Consider the following 24638-nt stretch of genomic DNA (forward strand, 5'->3'; position numbering starts at 1 on the left):
AGAAGTTGAGTCTCTCAGTGAGTGAGTCCAGAAGAGAAACCAGATCTCAGTGGCAACACTAATAACTCCCACACCCAGAAGCTGGATCCTCAGGCTTTGCAAAATACTTACATTTTTTCTATCAGCCCCTTGAGTGTGGATATTCCTTCACTTCCTGATGGATGACATGCTCTGGGAGGTGAAGGCAGGATTGTAGGGCCTGGTTAGGTGGTGGGTTGAACTGGGAGGTTTCCTGTCTCCAGAACAGATGATCCAGGGACTCAGAGCTGCTCCATCCTTCTCCAATCCTCTGGTACCCCACCCACCAATATGCACACACATATATCAAAACAAAAATGAAATGGGAGTCAAATATATTGGTTTTTATTGAATTCACTGGGCTCAAGGACAAACAAAAGGAGGGGGATGGCAATGGGAAAATGAGAGCTGGGGAGAGACTCCGTACACATCCAGGCTGTTGAGCATGACCCTGAGAGAACTACAGCTAGAGGCCCAGGTAAGCTGGGCTCTAATTCTAACCCTCCCCTGAAATATGCTGGGGTCAGAGAGGTCCCTATGGCAGGTCTGAGGCACACATCCTTTCTCTCCCAGTTTCCAGGCTCTTCCAGAGAAAAAGTTGGATTGGTTGGTCCCAGATTTAGAGGAAAGTGGAGAAACAGAAGCAAAGTAGGAGAAAGTTCTGGGATGGCGGGAGGCTGGGAAGGAGAGCTTAAGATCCTAAACTGTGGATCCCAATGGGAGGAGGTAGATTTTGACCGGAGAGGGAAGTAGGAGACTGCCCAAAGTAGGGCAAGGGGTGATGGGGTTCCTTCCTTTGAGGGTCTATTGTGCATTTGACTTTAACCAGCAGCTTCTCACCCTGGATACAGCTCTGGGCCAGTTCACATGATGCTAGAGCCATCTTGGTGGAAAAGGCCCCACCTGCAAGGAGAAGTTTCAGGCTGATGGAGAACAGGGAGGGCGAAAGAGCCTGGAGGACGAGGAGAAGCTGGCCTTTCTTCCAGGGTGGGAGGAGGAGGGGATTAAATGGAGACGCTGTTCTCAATGAGGGGAGGGTCCATGTAGGCGTAGGGCAGGGCCAGGCCCTTGTTTCGCTCCCGGATGTCCTTGGAGATCTGGGCCAGGCGGCTCTGGAAGGCGGCGATGCTCCGCCGCGGGGCCTCCTCGGTGAAGTGCTCGTCTGGGTAGGTGCCCAAGGGCCTCTGGGAGAAGATCAAGTGGGGGGTCAGGGTGATGTTCAGGGCAGCATGGAGAATAATGAAGGACCACATTTGCCAACCAACACAGTCAAGGTTGCTTCCCAGGGCATGAACCAGGCACAGCTTCTGTAAACTCAAGCCCTTCAAACCACATCCCGCAACCACCATTCCCCGCAACTGCAACCGGCACAGAGCAGCCGGACCCTGACACTCACAGTGCAGGGAGTGTGGAGCCCAAAGGGGACCTGGGAGCCAGTCAACCTAAAGGCAGTGCTCCCTCTGCTGGTAACTCTTTGCCTATTACCCTGACTCTGTTTCTGCATCTGAAAATGGATGGATTGGACTTGAAAACCTTTAAAGGTCCTTTCCAGTGCCTGGGCCAATGTTCTGTGAATTAAAAGAACACAACCACACTCATAACACAACCAAAAGCCAAGTACACACGCTCCAGCAAACATGCCTATTTATACACCTACTAGTGACCCAGTGCACGAAATTCGTGCACATTAAAAGGGGATTAATTAGCCCTGACCAGTTTGGCTCAGTGGATAGAGCGTCGGCCTGTGGACTCAAGGGTCCCAGGTTCGATTCCGGTCAAGGGCATGTACATTGGTTGCGGGCACATCCCCAGTGGGGGGTGTGCAGGAGGCAGCTGATCGATGTTTCTCTGTCATCGATGTTTCTAGCTCTCTATTAATTAGAGGAAATAATTTAATATTGCTATTTGCCCTTTCTCTATAATAGAAGTGTCAGAGATGAAAGAAAATTAGTAAAATGTATATGAAAACCTCCTTCCTGTCAGAGTCTGGGGCACACCACGGGACCTAGAGTCAAGTCCCCGCCCACCCACATGCACCTCAAAATCTTGTGAGACCCAGACCCGGCCAGCCCCCCCTTCACCACCACCGCATTGGGCTAGAGACCCGGCCAGTCCCACCCTTGTCAAGCCCTGCCAGGCAGGGGGCATAGCCTCAGGTTCCCTGGCCTGGCACCAGGATGGGGGGCATGGCCTGAGGTCCCCCAGCCCAGACCGGGGCGGGGAGCATGCCTTGAGGTCCTCCATCAAGCCCTGCCAGGTGGGGCATATGGCCTGAGATCCCCGTCAAGCCCCGCCAGGTGGGGGGGGCACAGCCTCAGGTCCCCTGGCCTGGTGCTGGGGCAGGGGGCGTGGCCTGAGGTCCCCTGTCAAGCCTTGCCAGGCAGGGGGTACAGTCTGAGGTCCCCTGGCCTAGTGCTAGGGTGGGAGGGTGTGGCCTGAAGTCCCCTGTCAAGCCCCACCTGGTGGGGGGCGCAGCCTGAGGTCCCCTGGCCTGGCGCTGGGGCGGGGGGTGCGGCCTGAGGTCCCCTGTCAAGCCCTGCCGGGTAGGGGGCATGGTCTGAGGTCCCCTGTCAAGCCCCATGGGGGCTGGGGGGAGCATAGCCTCAGGTCCCTGCTGATTGCTCGTTAAGGCTCCCTAAGGGAACTTGGCCTCAGCTGTGGGTGCATCCATCCTTGTGATGGAGTGATGGTCAATTAGCATATTCCCTCTTTGTTAGATAGGATTACCTCACAATTGAACAAAATTCAGACCCTGAAGACAACCAGGCCTGAGGTATCTTCCCAATCACCCAACATCATGGAACTTTTGCCAACGCAGTCACCATCACCATACACTTTCACACTACACAGCATGGCCAACTGCAATAAAGAAATATTGCAGCCCTAGCCAGTTTGGTTCAGCGAACAGAGCATCAGCCTGCGACTGAAGGGTCCCGGGTTTGAGTCCTGTCAAGAGTACATGCCTGGGTTTGAGGCCTATCAAGAGTACATGCCTGGGTTTGAGGCCTATCAAGAGTACATGCCTGGGTTTGAGGCCTATCAAGAGTACATGCCTGGGTTTCGGGCTCAGTCCCCAATAGGGGGTTTACAGGAGGCAGCCTATCAATGATTCTCTCTCATCATTGATGTTTCTATCTCTCTCTCCCTCTCCCTTCCTCTCTGAAATCAATAAAAATATATTTTTAAAAAACAATAAAAATTTATTTTTTAAAAAAAGAAATACTGCAATAAACTTCAGTCAGTGGCATCCTGTGGCAGTACAGGACTGCCCCTCTCTCCATGACCACACCACCCAACCAATTCACCATCATAGTTCATGGGGTCCTCTTCCTAAACAGCACACACTTCTTGTCCAATACAACCTTCGACAATATAACCGTTGCCAATAATACTGATTTTTAAAAATTCTTTGTCTTGTTTTATCACACGGGTAAGCCTTCCAGAACAGTGCTAAATAGCAGCAGTAACAGCATTGTTTTACTGTCCCTGACTTTATAAGGAGACCAAAACATAAGGACAATGTTTTGTTTTCTAAAATACACTTTTTATCAAAACTGCATCAGCGAGTTTCATTTTACATGAGTTTTTATTAGTAAATGGCTGCTCACACTTACCAAATGCTTTTTTGGCCTATATTGAGATGATTATATGGTAAGTTTCTTTATTGATGTAAAAATTATATTGTCAGATTTCATATGTTGAGCCAATCTTTCATTCCTAGAATACACTAGACTTCGTCATGGTGTATTATTGTCCTATTATGTATTATTGGCCTTCATTGGCTAATGATATATTTTTAAGATTGTTGCAGCTAAGTGGAACAAGTTTATAATTTTATTTTCTTAATTACAGCTAACATGTTGTAAGCACTTTATATGGACCATCACAATGGCACAATAATCCTGTAAGACAGGTCCTCTTATCATCATCATTTTACAGATAAAGAAACTGAGGCTTGGAGGTGGGGAGAAATGAAGGACGGTATGGGGGATACATGGTGATGGAAGGAGACTTGGCTTGGGGTGGTGAACACACAGTACAGTGTACAGATGATGTGTATGGAATTGAACATCTGAAACCTGTATAATTTTATTAACCAGTGTCACCGCAATAAACTCAATGAAAAGGAGAAGTAGGAAGGAAGGAAGGAAGGAAGGAAGGAAGGAAGGAAGGAAGGAAGGAAGGAAGGAAAAAAACTGAGGTTTGGAGATGCCCAATTATATAGCCACATTCACATAGGTGTAGATCTGTGATGTCTACCTGAGACCCACCTGTCTTCTTCTTCTTTTTTTTTTTTTTTAAGAATAGTTCACTGATTTTTTTTTTTTTGAGAGAGAGAGAGAGGAAGGGAGAGGGAGAGAGAGAGAAATATCAGTGTGAAAGCAAAACTGGGGCATGTGCCCTGATGGGAAATTGAACCTAAAACCTTTCAGTGCATAGGACGATGCCCAACCAACTGAGCTACACTGGCCAGAGCCCACCTCTCTTCTTAAGAGCACTACCTTTGCAGGTGCTTGTACCAGGGTCCCCAGTAAAATGAAACCCAGTAAAGTAATTTTGGAAACTTTCAACTTTTTCCATAACTTTCAACTTTTTCTATACCTTCAAGCAGTTTGAATAATTTAGGAATTACTTGTTTTTTGAAGATTTATTAGAATCTCGCTTTGCAAGGACGGGGTTCAGATCTTTTACGACCTTTTTCATTTATGTATAGTTTTCTGGTGTTACGTTTTGTTTATGTTTTCCTAGAAAATTATTTATTTTGCCCTAACCAGTTTGGCTCAGTGGGTAGAGTGTCGGCCTGTGGACTCAAGGGTCCCAGGTTTGATTCCGGTCAAGGGCATGTACCTGGGTTGTGGGCACATACCCAGTAGGGAGTGTGCAGGAGGCAGCTCATCGATGTTTCTCTCTCATCGATGTTTCTAACTCTCTCTCCCTCTCCCTTCCTCTCTGTAAAAAATCAATAAAACATATTTTTTTAAATTATTTATTTCATCTAGATTTCCACATTATTTGCATAAAACTATAATTAGAATTTTTTTCTAATTTCTTTAGTCTTCTCTGTATTTGTGGCTGTATGCCTTTCCCATTCTTTTTTTTTTTTTTTTTAAATATATTTTATTGATATTTTACAGAGAGGAAGGGAGAGGGATAGAGAGTTAGAAACATCGATCAGCTGCCTCCTGCACACCCCCCACTGGAAATATGCCCGCAACCAAGGTACGTGCCCTTGACCGGAATCAAACCTGGGACCCCTCAGTCCACAGGCCGACGCTCTATCCACTGAGCCAAACCGGTTTCGGCGCCTTTCCCATTCTTAATGTTGTACATTTATATTCTTTCTTTTTTGTCTTCATTAGAATTGTTTCTGCTTTCTTACTTTTATTGGTCCTTTCAGAGAATCAATTTTATGTCTTATTTACTAAATTGACATCTAATTTCTAAAACTATAGTTTTAGCTGTTTAAAAAGCAGAACACAAAAGTATGGGAGACTGGGTTCAAAGCCTTTTTACTAGCTGTGTGACCTTCGACAAATTGCTTAGTGTCTCTAAACCTCCATTTTCTCCCCTGTAAAATGGAACTACTGCCCGGCCAGCGTGGCTCAGTGGTTGAGCGTTGACCTATGAACTAGGAAGTCACAGTTCAATTCCTGGTCAGGGCATATGCCCAGGTTGCAGGCTCAATCCCCAGTGTGGGGTGTGCTGGAGGCAGCCAATCAATTATTTTTCTCTCATCATTGATGTTTCTATCTCTCTAGCCCTCTCCCTTCCTCTCTGAAATCAATAAAAATATATTTTAAAAAAATAAAATGGAACTACGATTTCCTGAACAATTATATACTAGGCACTGTATTAAGCATTTTAAATATAGCTACTTATTTATTTTACATATTAAAATGGTGGACATATGGTATCTAATTTAATGACTAAGATATAATAGATTCTCAAGAAGGGTTAGCTGCTATTATTGTGGTGGTTGTTATAATTGTCCAGGTTAAACTTCCCATTGTTTCATGGGGAGGGAATCCTTCACCCTCATCCTCTTACCTACTCATCCCTCTCCACTGTGATATTGTGATTTATAAGAAATGACTTTTGCCTGGCTGGAGTGGCTCAGTTGGTTGAGTATCATCTCATGAACCAAAAAGTTACCAGTTAGATTCCTGGCCAAGGTGTCCTGCAGGAGGCAGCTGATTCATGTTTCTCTTGCATCGATGTTTCTCTCTCCCACTCCCTCTGTCTCTCTCTCTAAAATCAATAAAAACATATTTTTTAAAAAAAGAAATATATATTTGGTCTTCCTCCCATTCTTGGCACAGAGCTTCTAAAACCCTTATAATTTCATGATAGAGTGTTAAGGTATCTTTTGTTATTCAAAATAAGCCCCTTTCAACCATACCTTGGTTTATGTTAATGAGGTGACTTCTGGAAAGCTCCTAAGGATGGGATACTATGGGAATCAACCAATTGATTAGAGACTTGAAACTTTTAGTCCAACCTCTGGGGAGGGGAGAGGGACTGGTGATTAAATTAGTCTCCAGTGGCTAATAATTTAATCAATTATTCCTGTGTAATAAAGCCTTCATTAAAATCCCTAAAAGGCAGGTTTGGAGAGCCTCCAGGTTGAGGAAGTGTGGAGATGCTGAGAGGGTGGCATACCCAGAGAGCATTAAAGTTCTGCACCCCTCCCACACACCTTGCCCTGTGCATTTCTTCTATCTGGTAGTTCCTGAGTTGTAACCTTTTATAATAACCAGTAATCTAGTAAACTGTTTTTCCTGAGTTCTGTGAGCTGCTCCAGCAAATTGTAGAAACCTCTGATTGATAGTTGTTTGGTCAGAAACACAGCTGACAACCTGGACTTTTGATTGGCAATTGGCATCTGAAGGGGGGCAGGGGCAGTCTTGTGGGACTGAGCCCTTAACCTAAGGGATCTGACACTATATCCAGGTAGTGTCAAAATTGAGCTAAATTACAGGACATATAGCTAGTGTCTGAGAATTGATTGGTGTGGAAACAATCCCCATGCATTTGGTGGCCAGAAGTATTGAGTGAGAGATTGAGAGTAGTAATAGAGTATTCTGTGAGTAGACAAAAAACAAGAGAGAGTTTTTCCTTTATAATGACAGAAACGAATATCTTGGAATCCTTGGGAGATGGGACCAGAAAAGATCAGGATCCAGGGATGAGTTTCTGGCATTCCAAGGCTATAAGATGGTTAAGTTAAAACTTGTTAAGGAGATAAAATATCTACACCAAATGAAGTCAAGCATGATAAATGAGTGTATTCTGGTAATGTCAGAGAATTTGTGAACAAGGCCAGGAGGGCAGAGGCATGACTGATAATGTATAAATGAAAATTATGGTAATTGGTGATTAAAGGGCTGCTCCCCTATATAAAACCTAGCCTAAGTAACAGCCTCCTCCCTGTCATTCCTGCCTCCAAAATAGCCCTTCCCATCTATCTACACAGCCACAGAAACACTCTTGCTAAAACACAAATTTAGCCATGTCACCCCAGTCTTAAGTCTCTTCAGTATCTCCCCATTGTATTCTGAATGAATACTGTGCCTACACTGTACCTTTTAGGATCCTCAAGACATACCAACGAACTCTTGCCTTAGCTTCCCTTCATTTCACTTGGTCTTATCCTTCCCTCTGCCTAGAAATTAACCCTGCCCCTGCTTTGTCTGCCAAATTTCTGCTTGTCTCACAGATTTCAGCTTTGATGCCCCTTCCTCCAAGAAGCCTCCCTGGGTTCACCCAGACTCAGTCAGGTTCCACAGGGCCCTGTCTTCACCTCTACCATTAGACTACAGCAAGCTCATAAGGACAGGGTTCATATCTGCCCAACAGTGTCTGGCACATTGCAGGCACTCAAGAAGTACATGTTCAAGTGGAGGAATTATACCTAAATAATTCCTACAACACTGTGGTACCCTTTTTCATTTATCTGTGTATCTCTTCAGCTAGACAGTAGGATTCTTGGAGGCAAGAAGGTCTGACTCATCTTTATATGCCTGATGCCCAACACTGTGTTGACACATGGGAGGTATTCAAAAAATGTCTGTTGAATGTTTGATGAATGGATGAGTGGTTGATAGATGAATGGCTGATGGATGGAAGAATAAATGGTTGGATGGATGGATGGTGTGGTAAACTGGTGAATTGGATGGACGTTGTATCCCAGCCACTAACAGGTATTTGCTTCAATATATGTCTCTTGGGATCAACTATAATTTCCTGAAGAAACTAAAGAACCCAAGGCAGTTCAATAGTGGATATAAATGCCAGCAGTCATTCCCCAAGTCCCCCTGAAACAGCTACCATCACCTCCATTGCCCAGGCCCTGCAAACCTCTACCCACCACCGAAAAACACCTTCCACACAAACCTGGTCCTTGGGCTCTTGACTGACCAACCAGAAGAGGAGAAGGTTGCTACAGGTGATGTTCACTTCTGGGAGGGTCTCTAGGTAACTCTTCAGGGTGGTCGTCCCCTTGGTCTGTGGTGGGGGCTGCCTCATGGATGATGGAGCATTGGGCATCCAGGCCCCAAAGTCATGCTGTGGAGACCCCCACCCCAGTTGAGTCAACTGGCCAGAGGGAGAGGACCAGCTTCTTTATCATAATTCCTGATCCTGCCTCCTACCATCCCAGGTCTTGCATTTAGGAAATGAGGGATTGTGGAAAGGGAGGAGAGGGAGTGGTATAGAACAGAAAGTTCCAGAAGTGAGGCAGGATCCTGCCTCAACCCTTGTTACTCCCCACCCAATGTTCCAGGACTGGGTGGAGTGAATCACCAAGGAACAAGGAGGACTCAGAGAGGAGGTAACCCTAGAAATGGGCCTGGGGCTGGCATGCCAAACACAGCAACCTGAAACTCCACTTGACTGCATCCTAACCATGACAGAAGTCCATAAGTTCTACTCCCTATGCAACACCAACTCAAGTCAACATTATAGCCTTGGACCCAGCTCCACCTGAATCATCATCCAACACTAGTCCTTCACTCCACCCAGTCACACTCCAATCCATCCCTAATAATAAACCCATCCCACTCATGCTCTCATCTGGAACTCTGGCCTCAGGTACATTGCTGAGCCTAACCTTTCCTGGCCAAATTGCCCCCTGGTCTGCCCTCTGCAGCCTCACCTGCCCACTGTTGACAGCAGCGTGCTGGGCGGAACAGTTGAAGATGATTGCTGTGAGGAACTTCAGCAGCTCTTGTGGGGTGCGCAGCCGGCATGGGAAGCCTGGGTATGGGAGGGAGGGAAGAGAGTGTGGAAGGGACTGGATTCCTAGGGGCAGCTCAGGGCTAGAGCTCAGCGTAGGGGGAGAGTAAGAAAGTGAGGGCTGAACATTTGGCCACCACTGTCTTTAGACTAGGATTAGGGTTAGGCTGAGGTTAGGGATGGTCATCACCAAGGTTTGTGTCTCTGAAGGGAGTCAGGACAGGAGCTGGGTACTGGGGTCAGACCAGAAAATGCCCAGCCAGCAGAGCTCACAAGCGGAGCAGCCAGGTTCAAGCAGACCACCAAGGCACCTCTGTCTGCAGCCTATCTTAGCATTTAATGATTTAAGTCTACCCAGTTCACTAAGATTTGTCCAAGCAAGCACCCAGTAGCAGGTCATCTGCTACTGGGCTTAGAATGTGCTAATAAGCTCACAGTAATGGAAGCAGAAGGAAGCTCTCGGGCCAGGGCTTGGCTCTTTAAAGAGATGGCAGGCAGGCAAGGCACAGGGGCGCACATCATTGGGAAGAGGCCTCCCTGAGTGAGTGAGTTAGTGAGTGAGTGAGCTTTGAATAGAAAGAAGATGACAGAGGAAGCATTTCAACTTTTGGCTCTCTTCTTTCTGTACTTCACTGGTCTTATCCAAGTCCTTGGTTTAACCACCTCCCACGGGCTGACAACTCCTAAGTTCACATCTCTGGCTGGCTCCCGCTGGCCCCTGAACTCTAGACTCAGACTTCCCATCTGTACAACCTAATGCTTGACTCCCTACCCTACACACTCCCCAAACCTGTCCTTCCCACAGTCATCCCATTTGGATACTCTGTCCTGTACACTGACTCTTTTTATCTCATCCCACACATATCAGTAATACTTCCAGAAGCCAATTTTGTCTCATCACCTTGTCTCCACCACTACCCAGTATCCATCCTCTCACTCCTGGATGAATCTACCTGCTTCTACCATTACCCCTGACAGCTAGAGTAACTGATCCTTTAGAATCCTAGATTCAGTTATGTCACTACTGGCCAAAACCCTCTACGGGCTTCCCATCTCACTTACCTCACCATGATCTTACTTAATCTGGCTCTGGCTTGTTCTCAGACTTCAGTTCCTTCCCAACTTTTCTCCCTCTCACTTACTCTCTACTCCAGCCATGCAGGCCTTCCTTATATTCCTCAAAACTCCCAGCATGCTCCCACCTCAGGGCCTTGTCCTCCCACCTCTGCCCACACAGTCTTACCCCAGCTATCCACAGAACCAGCTCTCTCGCTTCCTCACATCCCTACTCAAACATCACCTCCTCAGGGAAGCCTTCCCTGACCACCTATCTAAACTTAACCACCTCGACACACTAGTGATTTCAGATGCTGTTTCATTCTTCTTACCATTCATAACCACCTAACATAATTTTTTGTTATCTGTGTCCCCCCACAAGAATGTTAAGCTCTATGAAGGCTGGGACTTTTGTCTGTCATGTTCACTGCTGAACCCCAGCATTTAGAATAATAATTAATGCATATTAGCAGCCCAGTAATGACTGGTTGAATGAAGTGAATACATGAGAGGGTAAGAAGTCAGAGTGGAAAGGAATGGGGTGTAAGCAAGGTGAAGGGTTATTGGGGTGAGGCTGCAGCAGTGTGCCAGACCAGGTGGTTTCTGGGCACTATTTCAGAGGATTACCGGGGAGGCGCCCCACAGGCTTGGCAGGCAAGCATCAAAAGGCTGGGAGAGGTGGGACTGGTTGAGAAGCAGCTGCCACAATGCAGGAACAATGTGATGATTGGGACTAGGGTGGTGACAGTGGGAAATGATGGCGACAATAGGGTTAGCTACCCAACTGGATTTAGGTGAAGAGGAAGGCAGAGGGGAACATGAGTCAAAGATGGATCCGAGGTTTGGAGTCAGGATGACTGGAGAGAGACTAATGCAACAGAGCAGACAGAGAGGTTTGGAGGAAGGCCTGGGTATCTGCCTAGGAATGTGTGGGAATTTTCTGAATGTTCAGTTTGTGGTTGATAGTCTAACCTTGAGGGCTGAAAATAAAAAAATAAAGCTGTTAAAAAAATAAAAGTAAAGCAGTCAGATTATCTATGGGAATTTTTCTGCAGCTCATACTGTTTATTTTCTCCCCTTGAACTATGGAACAAAAGGCATACTGACTGAGGTTAATGAATGAGCCTTTTACCTTAAAACATATGAATCTAGAATAAGTTTGTCAGGAGAGCTGTTTGTCAGTCTGAAGAATGTTCTGATGTGTTAAATCAGAGAGTTTAATAAAGTAAGAGAGGAGAGTTGAGCTAACAGTAAGTATATCCCCCTCTGGGTCTTAAATAGGAATTAGATAATCCCAAAGAGAAACTGCCTTCGGGAAGAGGAGCAATCCAAATCAGGACTGCCCAGGATTGACAGCAGGCTTGCAAAGCTCGGGGAGGAGTCGCCCTTTTAAAGATCCACAGGCAATCTGGCTGTCACTACCTTTACTCAGAAATCACTCTAGGCATCACTTATGGTGAGACAACCTGACATTATGTGCCTCCCAAGATGCTGCAATGAGGAAACCACAGCATCACCTGAGAAATAGTCTTGCCAAAAAACATTTAGCCTTTAGTTATTACAGGGGATAGAGGAATGCAACTAGATAAATTCAGAAGTTGAGACATTGTGCAAAACTGCTTCTGGCTTTTTCAATAGTCTTTGTCCGATGCCCTGTGATTTTATTAAAAAGGAGGGGAGTGCTGTCCTAAATTAAGACACTTTAGAGTCAAAACAAACAAATGTATCGTGGGGTTCTTGACTGGCTCCAGAATCAACAGGATCAAATAAGGAAAAATGGGACAAATGAGGATATTTGAATATGGACTAGAGAAAAGGGTGATATTGGAGATTATTGTCAGTGTTAGTGTGATGACAGTATTGTAGTTGTGTAGAAAAACGTCATTTTTTAGAGGCTTATTGATTGGGGTGAAATATGAAATATATGTATTTGCTCTAAAAGATTTTGCCAATAAACAAAGCAACAGATTAATCAAATATAGCAAAGATGTTAGCAATTGTTGAATCTGGGTGGTGAATAAATGGGTGTTCATTACATTATACTCTCTACTTTTCTATATGTTTAAAATATTTTGTTTTTAGAAAGCCTCAGGCCCTGGCTGGGTGGCTCCGATGGTTGGAGCATCATTCCATACACCAAAAGATTGTGGGTTTGATTCCCCATCAGGGCACATACCTAGGTTACTGGGAGTTTTGGGATCTTTCTCTCTCACACAGATGTTTCTCTCTCTCAAATCAATAAAAACATATCTTCAGGAGGGTTGGTTTTTTTTAAAGCCTTGAAGCTGCAAGAGCTGCTCATTCTATTTGTGGGTGATGAGACCATTCCTCCTCCCTGGGTCTACACACACACACACACACACACACACACACACACACACACAGGAACTTCTTTGGGCGGCCACTAGAAGTTCTAAGTCAGCTGAGAGGAGATGTCCTGTGCAGTGTCTTCCCCACTCAGGCCAGGGCTGGGGGCACTGGAAGATGGACATTTGTGCCACTTTGAGCTTTGCCTTTTCTTCCACTACACCCAGATATAGAAGTCTCCTCTATATTTTCCAATGCCTGGCGTACAGACCATAATACAGTGGCACCAAGGAAACAGGCTTCGAAGAGTAGCAATGGGGTATATCACCCGGATGAGGCCAGAAATCCTTTGGAATGACCTAATTTCATTTTTGGGTCTCAAGAGTGACAATGAAAGAGCCAACAAGGAAAGTCCTTCAGGAAATGCGGAGTGGAGGATTTCCAAGCCTGGAATCAGCTACAGAGGAGAAACAGGAGATAAGATCATTCAGTGAGGGAGGGGCAGAGAGAGGAGACAGAGATCCAGGATAAGCCAACAGCAGGGATCTGGGAAGAAGCGGGAGGTTCAGAAGGACATGTTCTCCCAGGAGCTCAGGGAAGACTTTAAGGAAGGGAGGGTGTGCTAAGCATCTTGTTTGGCGCTGAGGTTAAGCAGAAGTCTACGAAGGGTTGGTGGGTCTCAGAGGCCTCTCAAGCAGTGTCAGAAGAGAGGGAGGAGTTAGGGTTAGGTAATTGGAGTAAATAAGGGGGAATTAGGCAGCAGCAGGACCAACTCACTCTTTGAAGCCAAAGGAAGTGAGAGAGGTTGATGGCTGGAGGGGCCACCTGGCAGCACAGTCATAAGAGAGTATAAGAGAGGGTTCCAGAATCCTCTGTGTTTGAAGCCAAAGATTACTCCTCCTACATGATGCAACACATCCATACAACTCAGCAAAGAGAAGTGAATGGGTGGGCTCAGGACCATGGAAAGGTCTAGAAGGGACCAGATGGGCACAGGGTAGTAGTTGAAAGCAAGGGCTTTGCAGACTGGAGGAGCTGGCTCTGGGTCCTGCTTCTGCCACTTATTGTATAACCTTCTCTGTGCCTACTCCTCATCTGTTCAGTGGGGCTAATAGGATGCACTTCAACAGCTGATCAATAAATAGGAACTGGTTAATGGTGGGGCCGGGGGAGTGGGGGCACTGAGTCATTGGGAGCCTGTGGGTGGGGGATGGAGAAGGAATACAGTACCTGAGCTTTCCCGGCTCAGGAATGCCCAAGCAAAAATCTCGCCGACCCAGGCCTGCAGTTCCGAATCCTGCTGCACAGACGCATCACTGGGATAGTAGAAGCCCACAATTTCTGAGACAAAGCTGTAGGAAAAAGATGCCCATGCCATGGCAGTGACCTTGGGCTCAGGCCTGACCAGAAAACCCAGGTCCAGTGCTGCTCAGGCGGGGGTGGGGGGGTGGGGGGGAGGAGCCAGCTGGTCAGAGTCCACTGAGAGCCCATGGGGGTTCAGTGGAGACACCACCCTCCCACCCCCCCACTCCCCATCCCCACCCCCACCCCCACCCCCGCCAGATGCAGTTGGAACCTGCGTGCCCAGGCTTCCCTCAAGTCTCCCCCTCCGCTCCTGAGTCATGGGTGCTCGGGGCCTCCTTCCTGCACAGAAGGCTGGGGAAGGGTACAGAGGAGAGGCAGGCTCATGCTGCATCCCCTCCCCACTCAGCACCCAAGAGACAGGAAGGCCTGCCTGCCTAGAGGCCCCAGCCTACACCTAGCTGTTTCACCTTCTCTGGACACCCTGTCCTTCCCTTTCTCCACTGTGTTCATACACAGCCCAACCTCTCCCCAGCCCAAAGCTATCAGCCATTTCATAGGGGACCCCAACCCCAACTCTCACCCTTGGAGTGCCCCATGCTTGGGCCTGAGAACACCTGGAAGTCTCAGCACCAAGCGCCTCAGCCTGCATGAACGTAGAGACCCACACTGCCCCTGGACCAGGAGGCCCGCGAAGGGCCAGACTGGCTTCAGAGTCCCAGGCCCACACCTCTCAATGGCGGCCCAGATCTTCAGGCCGTCATCCCGGTAATGGTAGTTGGGGATAGCCAAAACCCCGCGGGCCTGCAGGCTGTCCGGAAAGCAGAAATTGGTGTAGGTGAAGTGGGCCAGACCCGTGCTCATGAGGTAGAGGAGGCCTTGCCTTCCGATGGAGGTGACCTGAGGACACATCACAGCTCAGCTCCTGGGCCCTCCCCTCCCCCCCCCCCCCCCCCCAGGGCCTGGGGACCAGACGTGGCTAGTGACGCAGCAGAGGGGATTTTTCAGTTAATCAAGCAGTCCAAGATCACGGATCAAAACCCCCATTAGGGGCCCGACATTGGCTGCGCAGGTTGTGGCCCTACTATGTGCATAGGAGATAATCCTTAGGTATTTAGTAACTAAAAGAATGAACTGCTGCTATGGAGGCAAGGGGGCGAGAGCAGGGCTCGGCGCAGGGTCAGCGAGGGGCTGTGCTTAGACGGGGGAGGGGGGGTACCCTACCCACCTCAAGGAGCATTTGGAACTTGGTCTGAGGGGGTGGGGCCCGTGCGTGGGATGGGTGGGCGGAGACCGGGTTTGTGGGCGGAGCAAGTAGGAGACTGGCGGGGAGGAAGGGTGTTGTGGGCAGGGGCTGGCAGGAACCGTGGAATGAGACTGGACGTCCAACGAGCTTGTAGGCGGGGCAAAATGTCTTCCGGGGCGGGGCCTCAGGGAAGGCGGTGGGCAGGGGCCGGGGACCGCACCTTGTCTACCAGGCCCTCAGGGTTGAGCAGCGTGGCGCGGGCGATGGTGTTCACCTGCAGCGTGTACCGAGTATGGGGAAGCAGGAGCTGCGAACGGAATGAGGTCACAGGAGCCGAGGGGAGAAGGCCGCCTGGCCCCGCCTCCTCTGGCCCGGCCGGGGGGTCGCACCGACCTTGTAGATGGGATGGCAGAGTGGCAGCTGACGCAGCGTGGCCATGGCGAAGGCCTCGCACAGCAAATGCGTGCACAAGAAGTGCGTGTTGTTCTCGTGCACCAGGAACTCAGAGTTGCGCACCCACGTCTTGGCCAGCAGCCAATCCCAGTCGGAGTCAGTGGGGAGAAAGATGGGGCTATCCGGCCCGGGGGTCTGGCTGAGCTGCGTCCAAGAATAATAAGGGGGTGAGACTCAAGCCTGCTAGTGTGCCCCTTGAGGCCCCACCCCCAAAAGCCCTGCCCCAGGCTCACCTGGATGGCCAAGGGCATTAGCGCCCCCTGGGGGTTGAGCCACAACAGGCAGAGCGGGGCGGCCACGTACTGCTGGCGGCCATTGAGGCAGTGGACTGGGGACTCCGCCAGGATCCAGTAGTCGGCTAGGAAGATGTTCCCCCTCTGAGGAAGGTGCACAGAGCCTCAGAATACACTTCCCACCCGCGCGCCGCTTTTCTCCCTGTTCTCTGCCCACTCCCACCTCACCTCTGGCCTCAGTGGTCAACGGTGGGTACCCCACTCATCCCAGAATGTCCAGAATGAGGTCCAGCAGAGTCCCTCCTTTTGCAACCTTTCACCTGGCTTCCCAGCTTGGACAAGCCAGCATCCTCTTCCTTCTCCCCATACCTGGTCCTTCCTACTTTAATGCAGATGACCTCATTGTATCCAAGAAAAGCAAAATCACCAAACACCTCAGCCTTCTGGAGGATACCTGAGGACTTGGCTGCTTCAGAGAGACTGGATCATCGTCCTCTCCCACACTCTCAAAGCTCCTTGTTCTCCATGATTGTTCCTGGCCATCTCTTCCTTACCCTTCACACCCATCCTTTGTCCATAGGGGCAACTCACCCACCTCTAGCTCTGTCTGCAGGCAGGTGCCAGGTCCCAGCAACGGGGCCACCATGTCATTGGTGACAGGCAGCTTGCTGGGCAAGCTGGAGAGGCAATGGAGCATGACAGGATTGACGCCATTCAGGTACTGATACCCGAAGAAGTAGTCCTCATGCCAGTGCTCTGTGACATACTCTAGGGGGCAGGAGGAGGAGGAACTGGTTGGTCTGGAAACTGCTTCCCCAGAGCCTGCTCTTGCCCAGACCTTTGCTCATCACGAAGGTCTAGGATTTCGTGACAGCAACCCTATGAAATAGGTATAATTATATCTTCATTTAACACTGGGCACTGAGAGTCAAAGAGATAGAGTGAGTTGCTCAGTTGAGTGGCATAATAGGGCTTTGAACCTAAGTCTGGCCCCAAAGCCCAGAACTCTTGGTGGTGGGGGTAGAGGAAGAGAGGCAAGGGCTCCTGATCAGGATCGGGACTCCCTAAATTACTCTTGACCCTCTCCCGGCCAAGCAAAGTGTCTCCATCCTCACTCCCACATTCTTGTCCCCTTGCAGAGGAGTGGAGATGTGTGAGTTCCTGAGGGGAATCTGTGAGATTGCCACCAGTGGAACCACGAGCTCCTCCCACTGGAATCCCCATCTCTCTGAGAATGCTGGAGGTGCTTTCCAGAGGTGCTCTCCCAGGATGGGCACGCGAGTCTGAGCATGAAATCGAGTGGAGGATGGACATTTCCTGCTTGCTCTGCACACCTGAAGTGAAGGTCTTGTGGCACCAGAAGATATTCCGGATGTCATCCAGCTTCTTCCACGAGCCCTTTCGGTCCAGCAGCCCTCGAAGCTTCATGCCCAAGGACCTGGGGGGGAAGATGGGGAAGGTGGTGTCTGGGGCTGCCAGGGCCCTGTGTCCCAGCCTAGAAGTTTGGAGGGAACTGACAAGATCAATGTCCAGAGCAGAGGTGCCTAACAATCCTCATGGAAGGAAAGTCTAATGGCCAGCTGAGGCTTTGTAGGGGCGACTCCATATGTGTATGCAAAGGTGGCACACGTGGCCACGTGGTGCAGGCAAGTCATCTTCATTGGTGTTTTGGCCTGCTTTCTGCAAGCTTCCATCTCATCGCAGACATTCACTGGCACCCCTCTTCTTACAGGACAAGCCCCAACTGCTAAGGCAGGCTAGGAAACTCCCCACCAGCCGGTTTCTATCAACCTATCCAGTTTTTTCTCCTACCAGGTGCACTAGAGAAAGCCAATGCAGCTAACACAACCAAAAATATATTTTGCACGCTGGACTGATAAAGGTAGGCTTGGAAACCTGAGGGGCATGCACTTTCCACTTTGTGGATGTCTGTAGACTGTTTAGATTTTTTACAATGAGCATATGTTATTTTATAATCAGGGGGGAAAGTGCTTGGAATGAAGTCTGCTTTCTCCCCTGTCCAGGGCTTTCATTAAACTACTAGAGGCCCGGTGCATGAAATTTGTGTACGGGGGTAGGGGGGTCCCCTCAGCCCAGCCTGTACCCTCTCCAATCTGGGATCCCTCTCACAATCTGGGACCACTGGATCCTAATTGCTCACCTGCCTGCCTATCTGATCGCTCCTCACTGCCCCCCTCTGCCGGCCTGGTCGCCTCCAACTGCCCCCTCTGCCGGCCTGGTTGCCCCCAACTGCCCCCCCCCACCAGCCTGGTTGCCCCTCATGGCCCCCCCTTCCGGCCTGGTTGCCCCTCACTGCCCCCCTCTGCCAGCCTGGTCACCCCTCACAGCCTGCTGTTCGGTTGTTTGGTTGTCCCTCACTAACCACCCCCTGCCAGTCTGGTCACCTCACGCAGCCTGCTGTTCAGTCCTTACTGTGAGGGCGTCCTGACCAATTTGCATATTACCCTTTTATTTGTATAGATGCCTCTCCTAGAAAGTCATCTCCTACATCTCCACCTCGTACCAAACCTATGTGTTCTTCTGTGTGCGTTTTAGATGCAACATCCTTTATGAAGCATACCTGATTGTCTCCAAACACACGCCTTTCTGTATCTTTCCCAAAATGCTCATCACTCCCTTCACTACCTTGTAAATACGAAGTACTTACTCATATCATCTCCCATTGTACTGTGGGCTCTTAGGGCTGTGACTTGGCTCTGTATGCCCTGACATACCTGGTTCATAATAATCACTCCCTACCTGGGCCAAGTCCAAAAGAAGGGAATACAACATAGATCAGGCAGGTTTGTGGCAACTGGTCAATGAGGTCGGCTCTGTAAGGACACTGATGTGGATAACTGAAGATAGCAGGGGGCAAGGAGCAATAGTGACCTGACAAGCCCTGGGACAACTTCCTATGTGTTCAGAAGCCACTCACTCCTCCTTCCACATGTACTTGCTCAGTGCCTGCCCAGCCAGGGCCCAGGAGATGGGAAAAACTGGGTGGGAGGAGGAGATAAAGGAGAAAGAAAAAGCCTTCCTCTTTCCAAGGGCCTGCCACAGGCATTTTCCATAGCGCCCTGCAGTAACCCCACACTAAAAGCCTAGCTACTGTCCCCTCCTCTCCATGAGCAGCTGAGCTGCCAACTGCCAGCTCCCTCTTCCCACAAGCCTTTTCTGAGCCCCATGCCAGCTGTCCTGGTGGTCTCCTGGGACATCCCCTGCCTAGACCCACATATCCATTTGGGGAGCAACTCAGGTGCCTCTACCTTCCCGAATGCTCCTCTGGCCCCTGACAGAGGTCCCCTGCCAGGGCCTCTTAGTGGACCCTTGTCCTGAGCCCTGAAGCCCGAGCCGCCTGTGCGGCCTGCCTGCCCCAATCACCACAGACCTTCCGGAGCCCCATCCCACTTTCTCACCCCTCCGCCAGTCCTTCTCCAAAAGCATCATTCTGGCTCGGAGGCCTAGACATGAGGAGCCAACTTATTGTTCTGGCCTCCGCTGGGCCTCTTAAAGCAGCCACAGAACAAATGGCTCGCTGAGCCTCTCTCTCCTGCCAAACCTACCCAAATTTGCCCAGAACCCACCCACTTTCCCCTCCCCTCTCCTTGTCTCCCTGGCTCAAAGCCTGCTTCCATCCCACCTGCCACTCCAGGAGCCACTTCCTACCCACCCACCCCCAGCCTCTGCCTCCTCTAGACACCAGAGGGTCCACTGTACCCCTCCAGCCATGTCACTTACAGCTTCAGCTGTTGCCTTGAGCTGCTTCGATTGCTAATTAACTCTTTTCCCTAAAGATACTGAGTTCCTCCTGGCCAAGATTATATCCTAACACTACTAGCATCTACTGAGACATTATTTTGTGCTGGGTGTTACTTCATTAAATTTTCTCCCAAACCCATAAGGTAGGTATGAATATTATTGTCATTTTATAAATGAGGAAACCATTTAGAGGCTAAGTGAAAATCAAGTTCACACAGCTAGAAAGCATTGGTTCTGGGAATTGAAACTGACATGGTCTGACCACTTTCTTAAAGCTTAAGAGCCAGACCTCTCTTTTCTACTCAACAAGGTCCCAGCAGTGCCTGGAACCATGCTGTGCACAATTAATTGTATTAGTTTGAGGAATGGAAAAAGAATGGATGACTAAGGAGCAAAGAGGAGCCCATGGGGATATAGAGAATGGAGGAGTCTAAGGAGAGAGAGAGGAGCCTGAGGGACAGAGAGAGAAGAGGCTGGGCCATAAAAAGGGCAACTAGGGCAAGGAGAGGGGAGACAGGGGACAAAGAGAGGGAAGACGGGCAGGGAGAAGGGAAAGTGAGGCAGAGATGTGGCTGTGCATCAAGGGGCAGAGGCGGGTGGAAGAGTGAGCAGGAGTGCAGGTGCCTCACGCAGGGAGGGCATTGAAGATCAGCGAGGTCGTCTTGGTGGCCGAGTATCTAATATTGGGCTCCATGTGCAGCAGGGATGGGATGTCAATTTTCATGGGGAAGCCAGGCAGGTACCGATTCCCACTGCTAGGGAATAGGAGAAGGTGGGGGTAGAAGAACAGAGAACAGTCAGAAAGGCCTACAGCTCACTTCTCTAATTCCTCCCCTCTCTTTTCCCCCAGACTTCCTAGGCCTCCCCTCACTCTGGGCTCCTTCCCTGCCCTCTCCCATCAGGCCTGAAGCCACCTCCTCCTCTCTGCCATATCCCGGGGCCACCGCTGCCTACTGTGCTCCTGGCACTTGAATTAAATTGCCCTTATTGTAGTTCACAACTTCTCTTTCCAGGCTGTCTGGGTCCATCCTCTCAACAGACCCTTCACTTCACACCCCTCCACCTTCTTCCCATGCTTGGGTCCTTCCTCACCTGTCATCCTGATTTGCACGAGTTGTTGTCCTGGTCAAGGTAAATTTCTTGTCTGACTCCATCTGCTCAAAGCTGCTGACATCCACAATGCCTGGGAAGCCAGGGGCAAAGACCTTCCAACTTCCAGGGGAAAGAGGTTAGAGATGGTGAGTCAAACTTGGGGTACACAGAAACTTAACTTTTAAAGACATGCCTTGAAATTAAAACTCCCACTTTCTGAGTAAGTAACAAAGAATTGGGATTTTCTCCCCAAGGCACTGGGCTTCAGATCAGGGTAGCATTTGAGGATGACATGAATGTCCAGGCTGGGTTAGAGTCAGGTTTCTGTTGAGATTAAGATCATGGCCAGTTTGGGGGTGAGGTTGAGGATAGGCTGAGATTTGCCAATACCACAGTCACATCAAGGGCTGAGTGTGGATTCATTGATGGTATTGGGACAATGACTGGTACTGGCCTTCTGGGTCTGGACTCCAGGTCAATGTTAGGTTGCGGTTAGGTTTAAATAATGGTCCTGATTGGAGTTGGGCCCCAAGATTGGGACAGAGGTCAGAATTAGTAACAGTGTGATTAAGTCTGAAGTCAGGATAAAAGCGGGGAAAGAAGTGAAGTTAGGTCACCCTCACCGGTAGCATTCTTGTCGGGCCTGGAGTTCCCGTTTTCTGTGGTCCAGAAGGAGGGGAAGGGAGTCTTGACAAATAGTTCTCGCTGTGGGGAATGAAAATTACTCATCGTTTAAGTCCTTTTTTAAACAACTTCTCCATCAAAGCTTGCCTGAGCCCCTAACCCTTGCATCCAACCCCTCTGTAATGTGGACACCCCATGTTCTTTGTGCATTCACCAGCACAGGGGATTCAGGAAACCTCGCCCCCAAATTCTAACAACCTTCCTTTTTGCTTGCATGTTTGTTTCCTTTCCCAGACTATAAACTCTTTCTGAGCAGAAATCACATTATATTCATTTTCATTCCCAGCATCTGGCATGGTGCCTAGCACAGTGCGTACAGCATGCATTGGATAAGTGAGATGAGCACATATATATTGTAACGTTATGGATAGATTGTTATGACGATAGATGGGGTTCAGACTGATGTCTATGAAGAGCTCACTATGGGCCGAGGGGTAATGGTCACTTACTTTGACCTAGAACAGCATCTCTCATCCCTAAGACTCATCTCAAACTTTGGACTAGCCCTAGTCGTGCTTTTCTAGATCAGACAGCTCAGGAGATGTGGGGGGTCAGAGGCTGACGGAGCCCAGCATTCTTGAAAGGCCACCCAAATTCAAGAAGGAATCCTAACAGCAACCCACAGGGACTTCAGCCACACTGGAAAAGCCAGTAATGGTGGACAGGGCCTTGTCAGCTCAGCAAGCGGGGCTTCTCCACCTGTTGAAATCCAATTACTCAGCTTGAGGGTTAGCTCCTTTTGGTGTTCCAGAGGAATTCGCTTCGGGGAAGTGCAGAGGGCGTCCGTGGAGAGCAAACTGCCATCTGTGTGTGTCTGTGTCTGGTGGTGTGAGTGTACAGAATGTGGGTCTAGTCTCTGTCTGTCTCCAGAGGGGCAGATACTGTCCGAGAAGCCCCTGCATTTCAGGGCTTTAGAGGCTCACTTTTTCCAGAAAGCATCTACTTGGGAACCCTGAACTGGTTACACTAACCCCAACCCTGTTCCCTACACCCTGGGCTCTGGGAGACCCCACCCCTAATTCCAAAAGATGCGTTCTACAGCACAAGGCCAGCCCCTGCCTCTGGCCCACCTGTGCCTGGTCGCAGCTCTAGAGTGCAGAAGCCCTCAATCCACTGATAGCAGGGGAAGTGGGAAAGGGTGCCATTGGGGGCAGTGACACAGATGTGGCTGCAGTACCAGGAGTCCTTGCGGAAAAAAGCATAGCGCTCCTTGTGTAGACGCAGCAGCAAGAGCTCACCCAGCTCTGCTGAGCAGCGCACTTTGTACTTCTGCACCTGAGGGGACCAAAAGAGGAAGCAGGTGAGAGGCAAGGAACTGCCAGAGCTGTCCTTGCACCTTGCAATGTGCGTCTATACCTACACCTATTCTGGCATCGAAACCTGAGCTGCCACTAACCCATGTGATGTCTTTGTATGAATTAGAAAAAAAGCACCCCTTCACCAGGCAGAAGCAACCACAGCTACCACAGGCAGAGAAGGTTCTGGATTTCACTAGCCCCCTTGGAGGCCAACTTCTCCTCCCTACGACCCACCAACAAGCAATCCCGGGACCTGGTAGAGAACGTGGATGCCCTCCAGAGAAGAAGAAACCCAGACTCTGGGAGTTCAAGGGACTTGCCCAAAGCCCACTTTCAGTTATGAGAGGAGAAGCTGGAAAGCCATTGGAATTCTGACGCCTCTGCCCAGGACTCCTTCACAGTCCTGTCTGGGTAGGGTTTATTATCCCCAGGAAAGACAGGAACCAGACAGAACAAGAATGGGGAGGAGGTCAGAGCCAGCAGCCAGAGTTCTGCAGTATGTGATGAGCCCTGAGGGAAGACGGTCCCCTCCTTCAGGGTCCCCTGCTGGCCCTGCCCCCCAGGGGTGCCCCTCCCTCTCTCCTCTGTACTCACCGATCCCGGGGCAAAGTCCCTGCCCATGTGATCCAGCAGCTGCTTGGGGCTCTCACCACACATGCCCACCAGAGTGACGGAGATGCTGTCCAGTGTGCCTGCCCCCAGGTAGGCACCAGTGGTCACACACACGCGGTACACGGCCATGATGGGAGGGAAGGAGGGATGCCTCCCGACAAGGTTAGTCCAGCAGCAGCCGGCCTGGAGGTGAGCAGCAGGCCGAGCAGGACTGGACTGCTTTGATGCTGAGCCGCTGGGCGGGAGGTCTGGGGGTGTGGGGAAAGGCCTTGGAGGAAAGGCCCAACTCCCTCTGAGATGTGTTCTCTGTCCTGAAGATCCCGACCTCTGCCCGGGCCTCTGCTCAGTGCTGGCTCCCTCTCCCCGCCCACACCTGTCTCCTAATAGTTGTTTGCTGGCCTCTGGCGCAGCCGGTCTCTCTGGCTGGCAGGATAGGGCTCACCCAGATGGATATCAGGAGCCCCAGCCTCATTGGGAAGGGAGGGACCAAATGCTCAGAAAGAGACAGCGAGTAGGTAACGCCTGTATGATTGGGACATTGCCCTCCTCCTGGTCAGGGGCCCTACAGATGCTCTGGGGCTCTTGTCCGCCCGGCCACTCCCAAATTCCCCCTCCCCAAGACCCTTTCCTCATCTCTCAGCCACAACCGGAACAAAGCACCCACATTCCTACTTGTGAATCACTATAATGGAGTGAGACACACTCAGCCATAAATCACACGTGACTACAGCCACAAGCAGGTGAGTCTCACGCGCATTCCTGCACAGTGCATGAGGGTCAGAAACAACTCTCCTGTCACCCCACACTCTGCACCGCCGTCCCACGCCCGGCCCTCTGTGACCCCTGTCTTTGGCATGCCAGATCTCAATCTCTCCCTTGGAATGGAGTTCGTCAGGGTACCGAAGTGGACTCCCGGCGCACAGTACCTGAAGGTCCCATGTGGCATTCGGGCCCGCCCTCGACCTTCGGGCCGGTGGGCGGGAGCGGGGGTGCCCGAGTGCCTAAGATTTAGGTCATTCACACCCCGGAGAAACCTCCCGGCGAGGAAAGCCCGCAGCCGGCAGCGGCCCCGCGCGGCAAGTCCCGGCACCGCGCTATCCCAGCCCCCGCGGCTCCAGCCCTAGCTAACAAAACGGCGGAAACTACTCGAGGGAGGCGGTAAGAAGCGCGATCAGCAGTTGCCCGCTGCTCCAGCTTCCTTAGGGTCTGTGCCGGAATCCTCTGAGTATTTGCATACAATTCCCCGTCGGTTTTGCGAGCGTGAAATTTTACAAGTCTAATACTCTTAAGGATACCAGAGCAACTGAGCCTGCAGAGCCCGGATAGCTCAGTCGGTAGAGC

At 50.0% G+C, this 24638-nt stretch overlaps 1 protein-coding gene across 2 annotated transcripts; it reads right to left on the reverse strand.

Annotated features, from left to right (window-relative positions):
• Positions 1 to 342: 342 nt before the first annotated feature.
• ALOXE3 (arachidonate epidermal lipoxygenase 3) lies at positions 343 to 23426 on the reverse strand (the record flags this gene model as incomplete). Of its 2 annotated transcripts, XM_080679538.1 has the most annotated exons (15): positions 343 to 1202; positions 8413 to 8583; positions 9173 to 9273; positions 13846 to 13967; positions 14648 to 14817; positions 15384 to 15470; positions 15557 to 15760; positions 15850 to 15993; positions 16445 to 16617; positions 17184 to 17287; positions 20241 to 20366; positions 20704 to 20823; positions 21327 to 21408; positions 22458 to 22662; positions 23280 to 23426. In XM_080679538.1, 15 exons carry the CDS (start codon positions 23424 to 23426, stop codon positions 1023 to 1025), a joined length of 2136 nt encoding a protein of 711 aa, XP_080535664.1. In that variant the 3' UTR covers positions 343 to 1022. The 2 variants fall into 2 exon arrangements, with proteins under 2 accessions (XP_080535664.1, XP_080535665.1); XM_080679539.1 differs by lacking the exons at positions 8413 to 8583; positions 9173 to 9273 and having other exon boundaries at positions 382 to 1202.
• Between the last annotated feature and the right edge of the window lie 1212 nt (positions 23427 to 24638).

Source organism: Plecotus auritus (genome assembly GCF_963455305.1).
Source record: "Plecotus auritus genome assembly, chromosome: 7".
NCBI classification, from domain to species: domain Eukaryota; kingdom Metazoa; phylum Chordata; class Mammalia; order Chiroptera; family Vespertilionidae; genus Plecotus; species Plecotus auritus.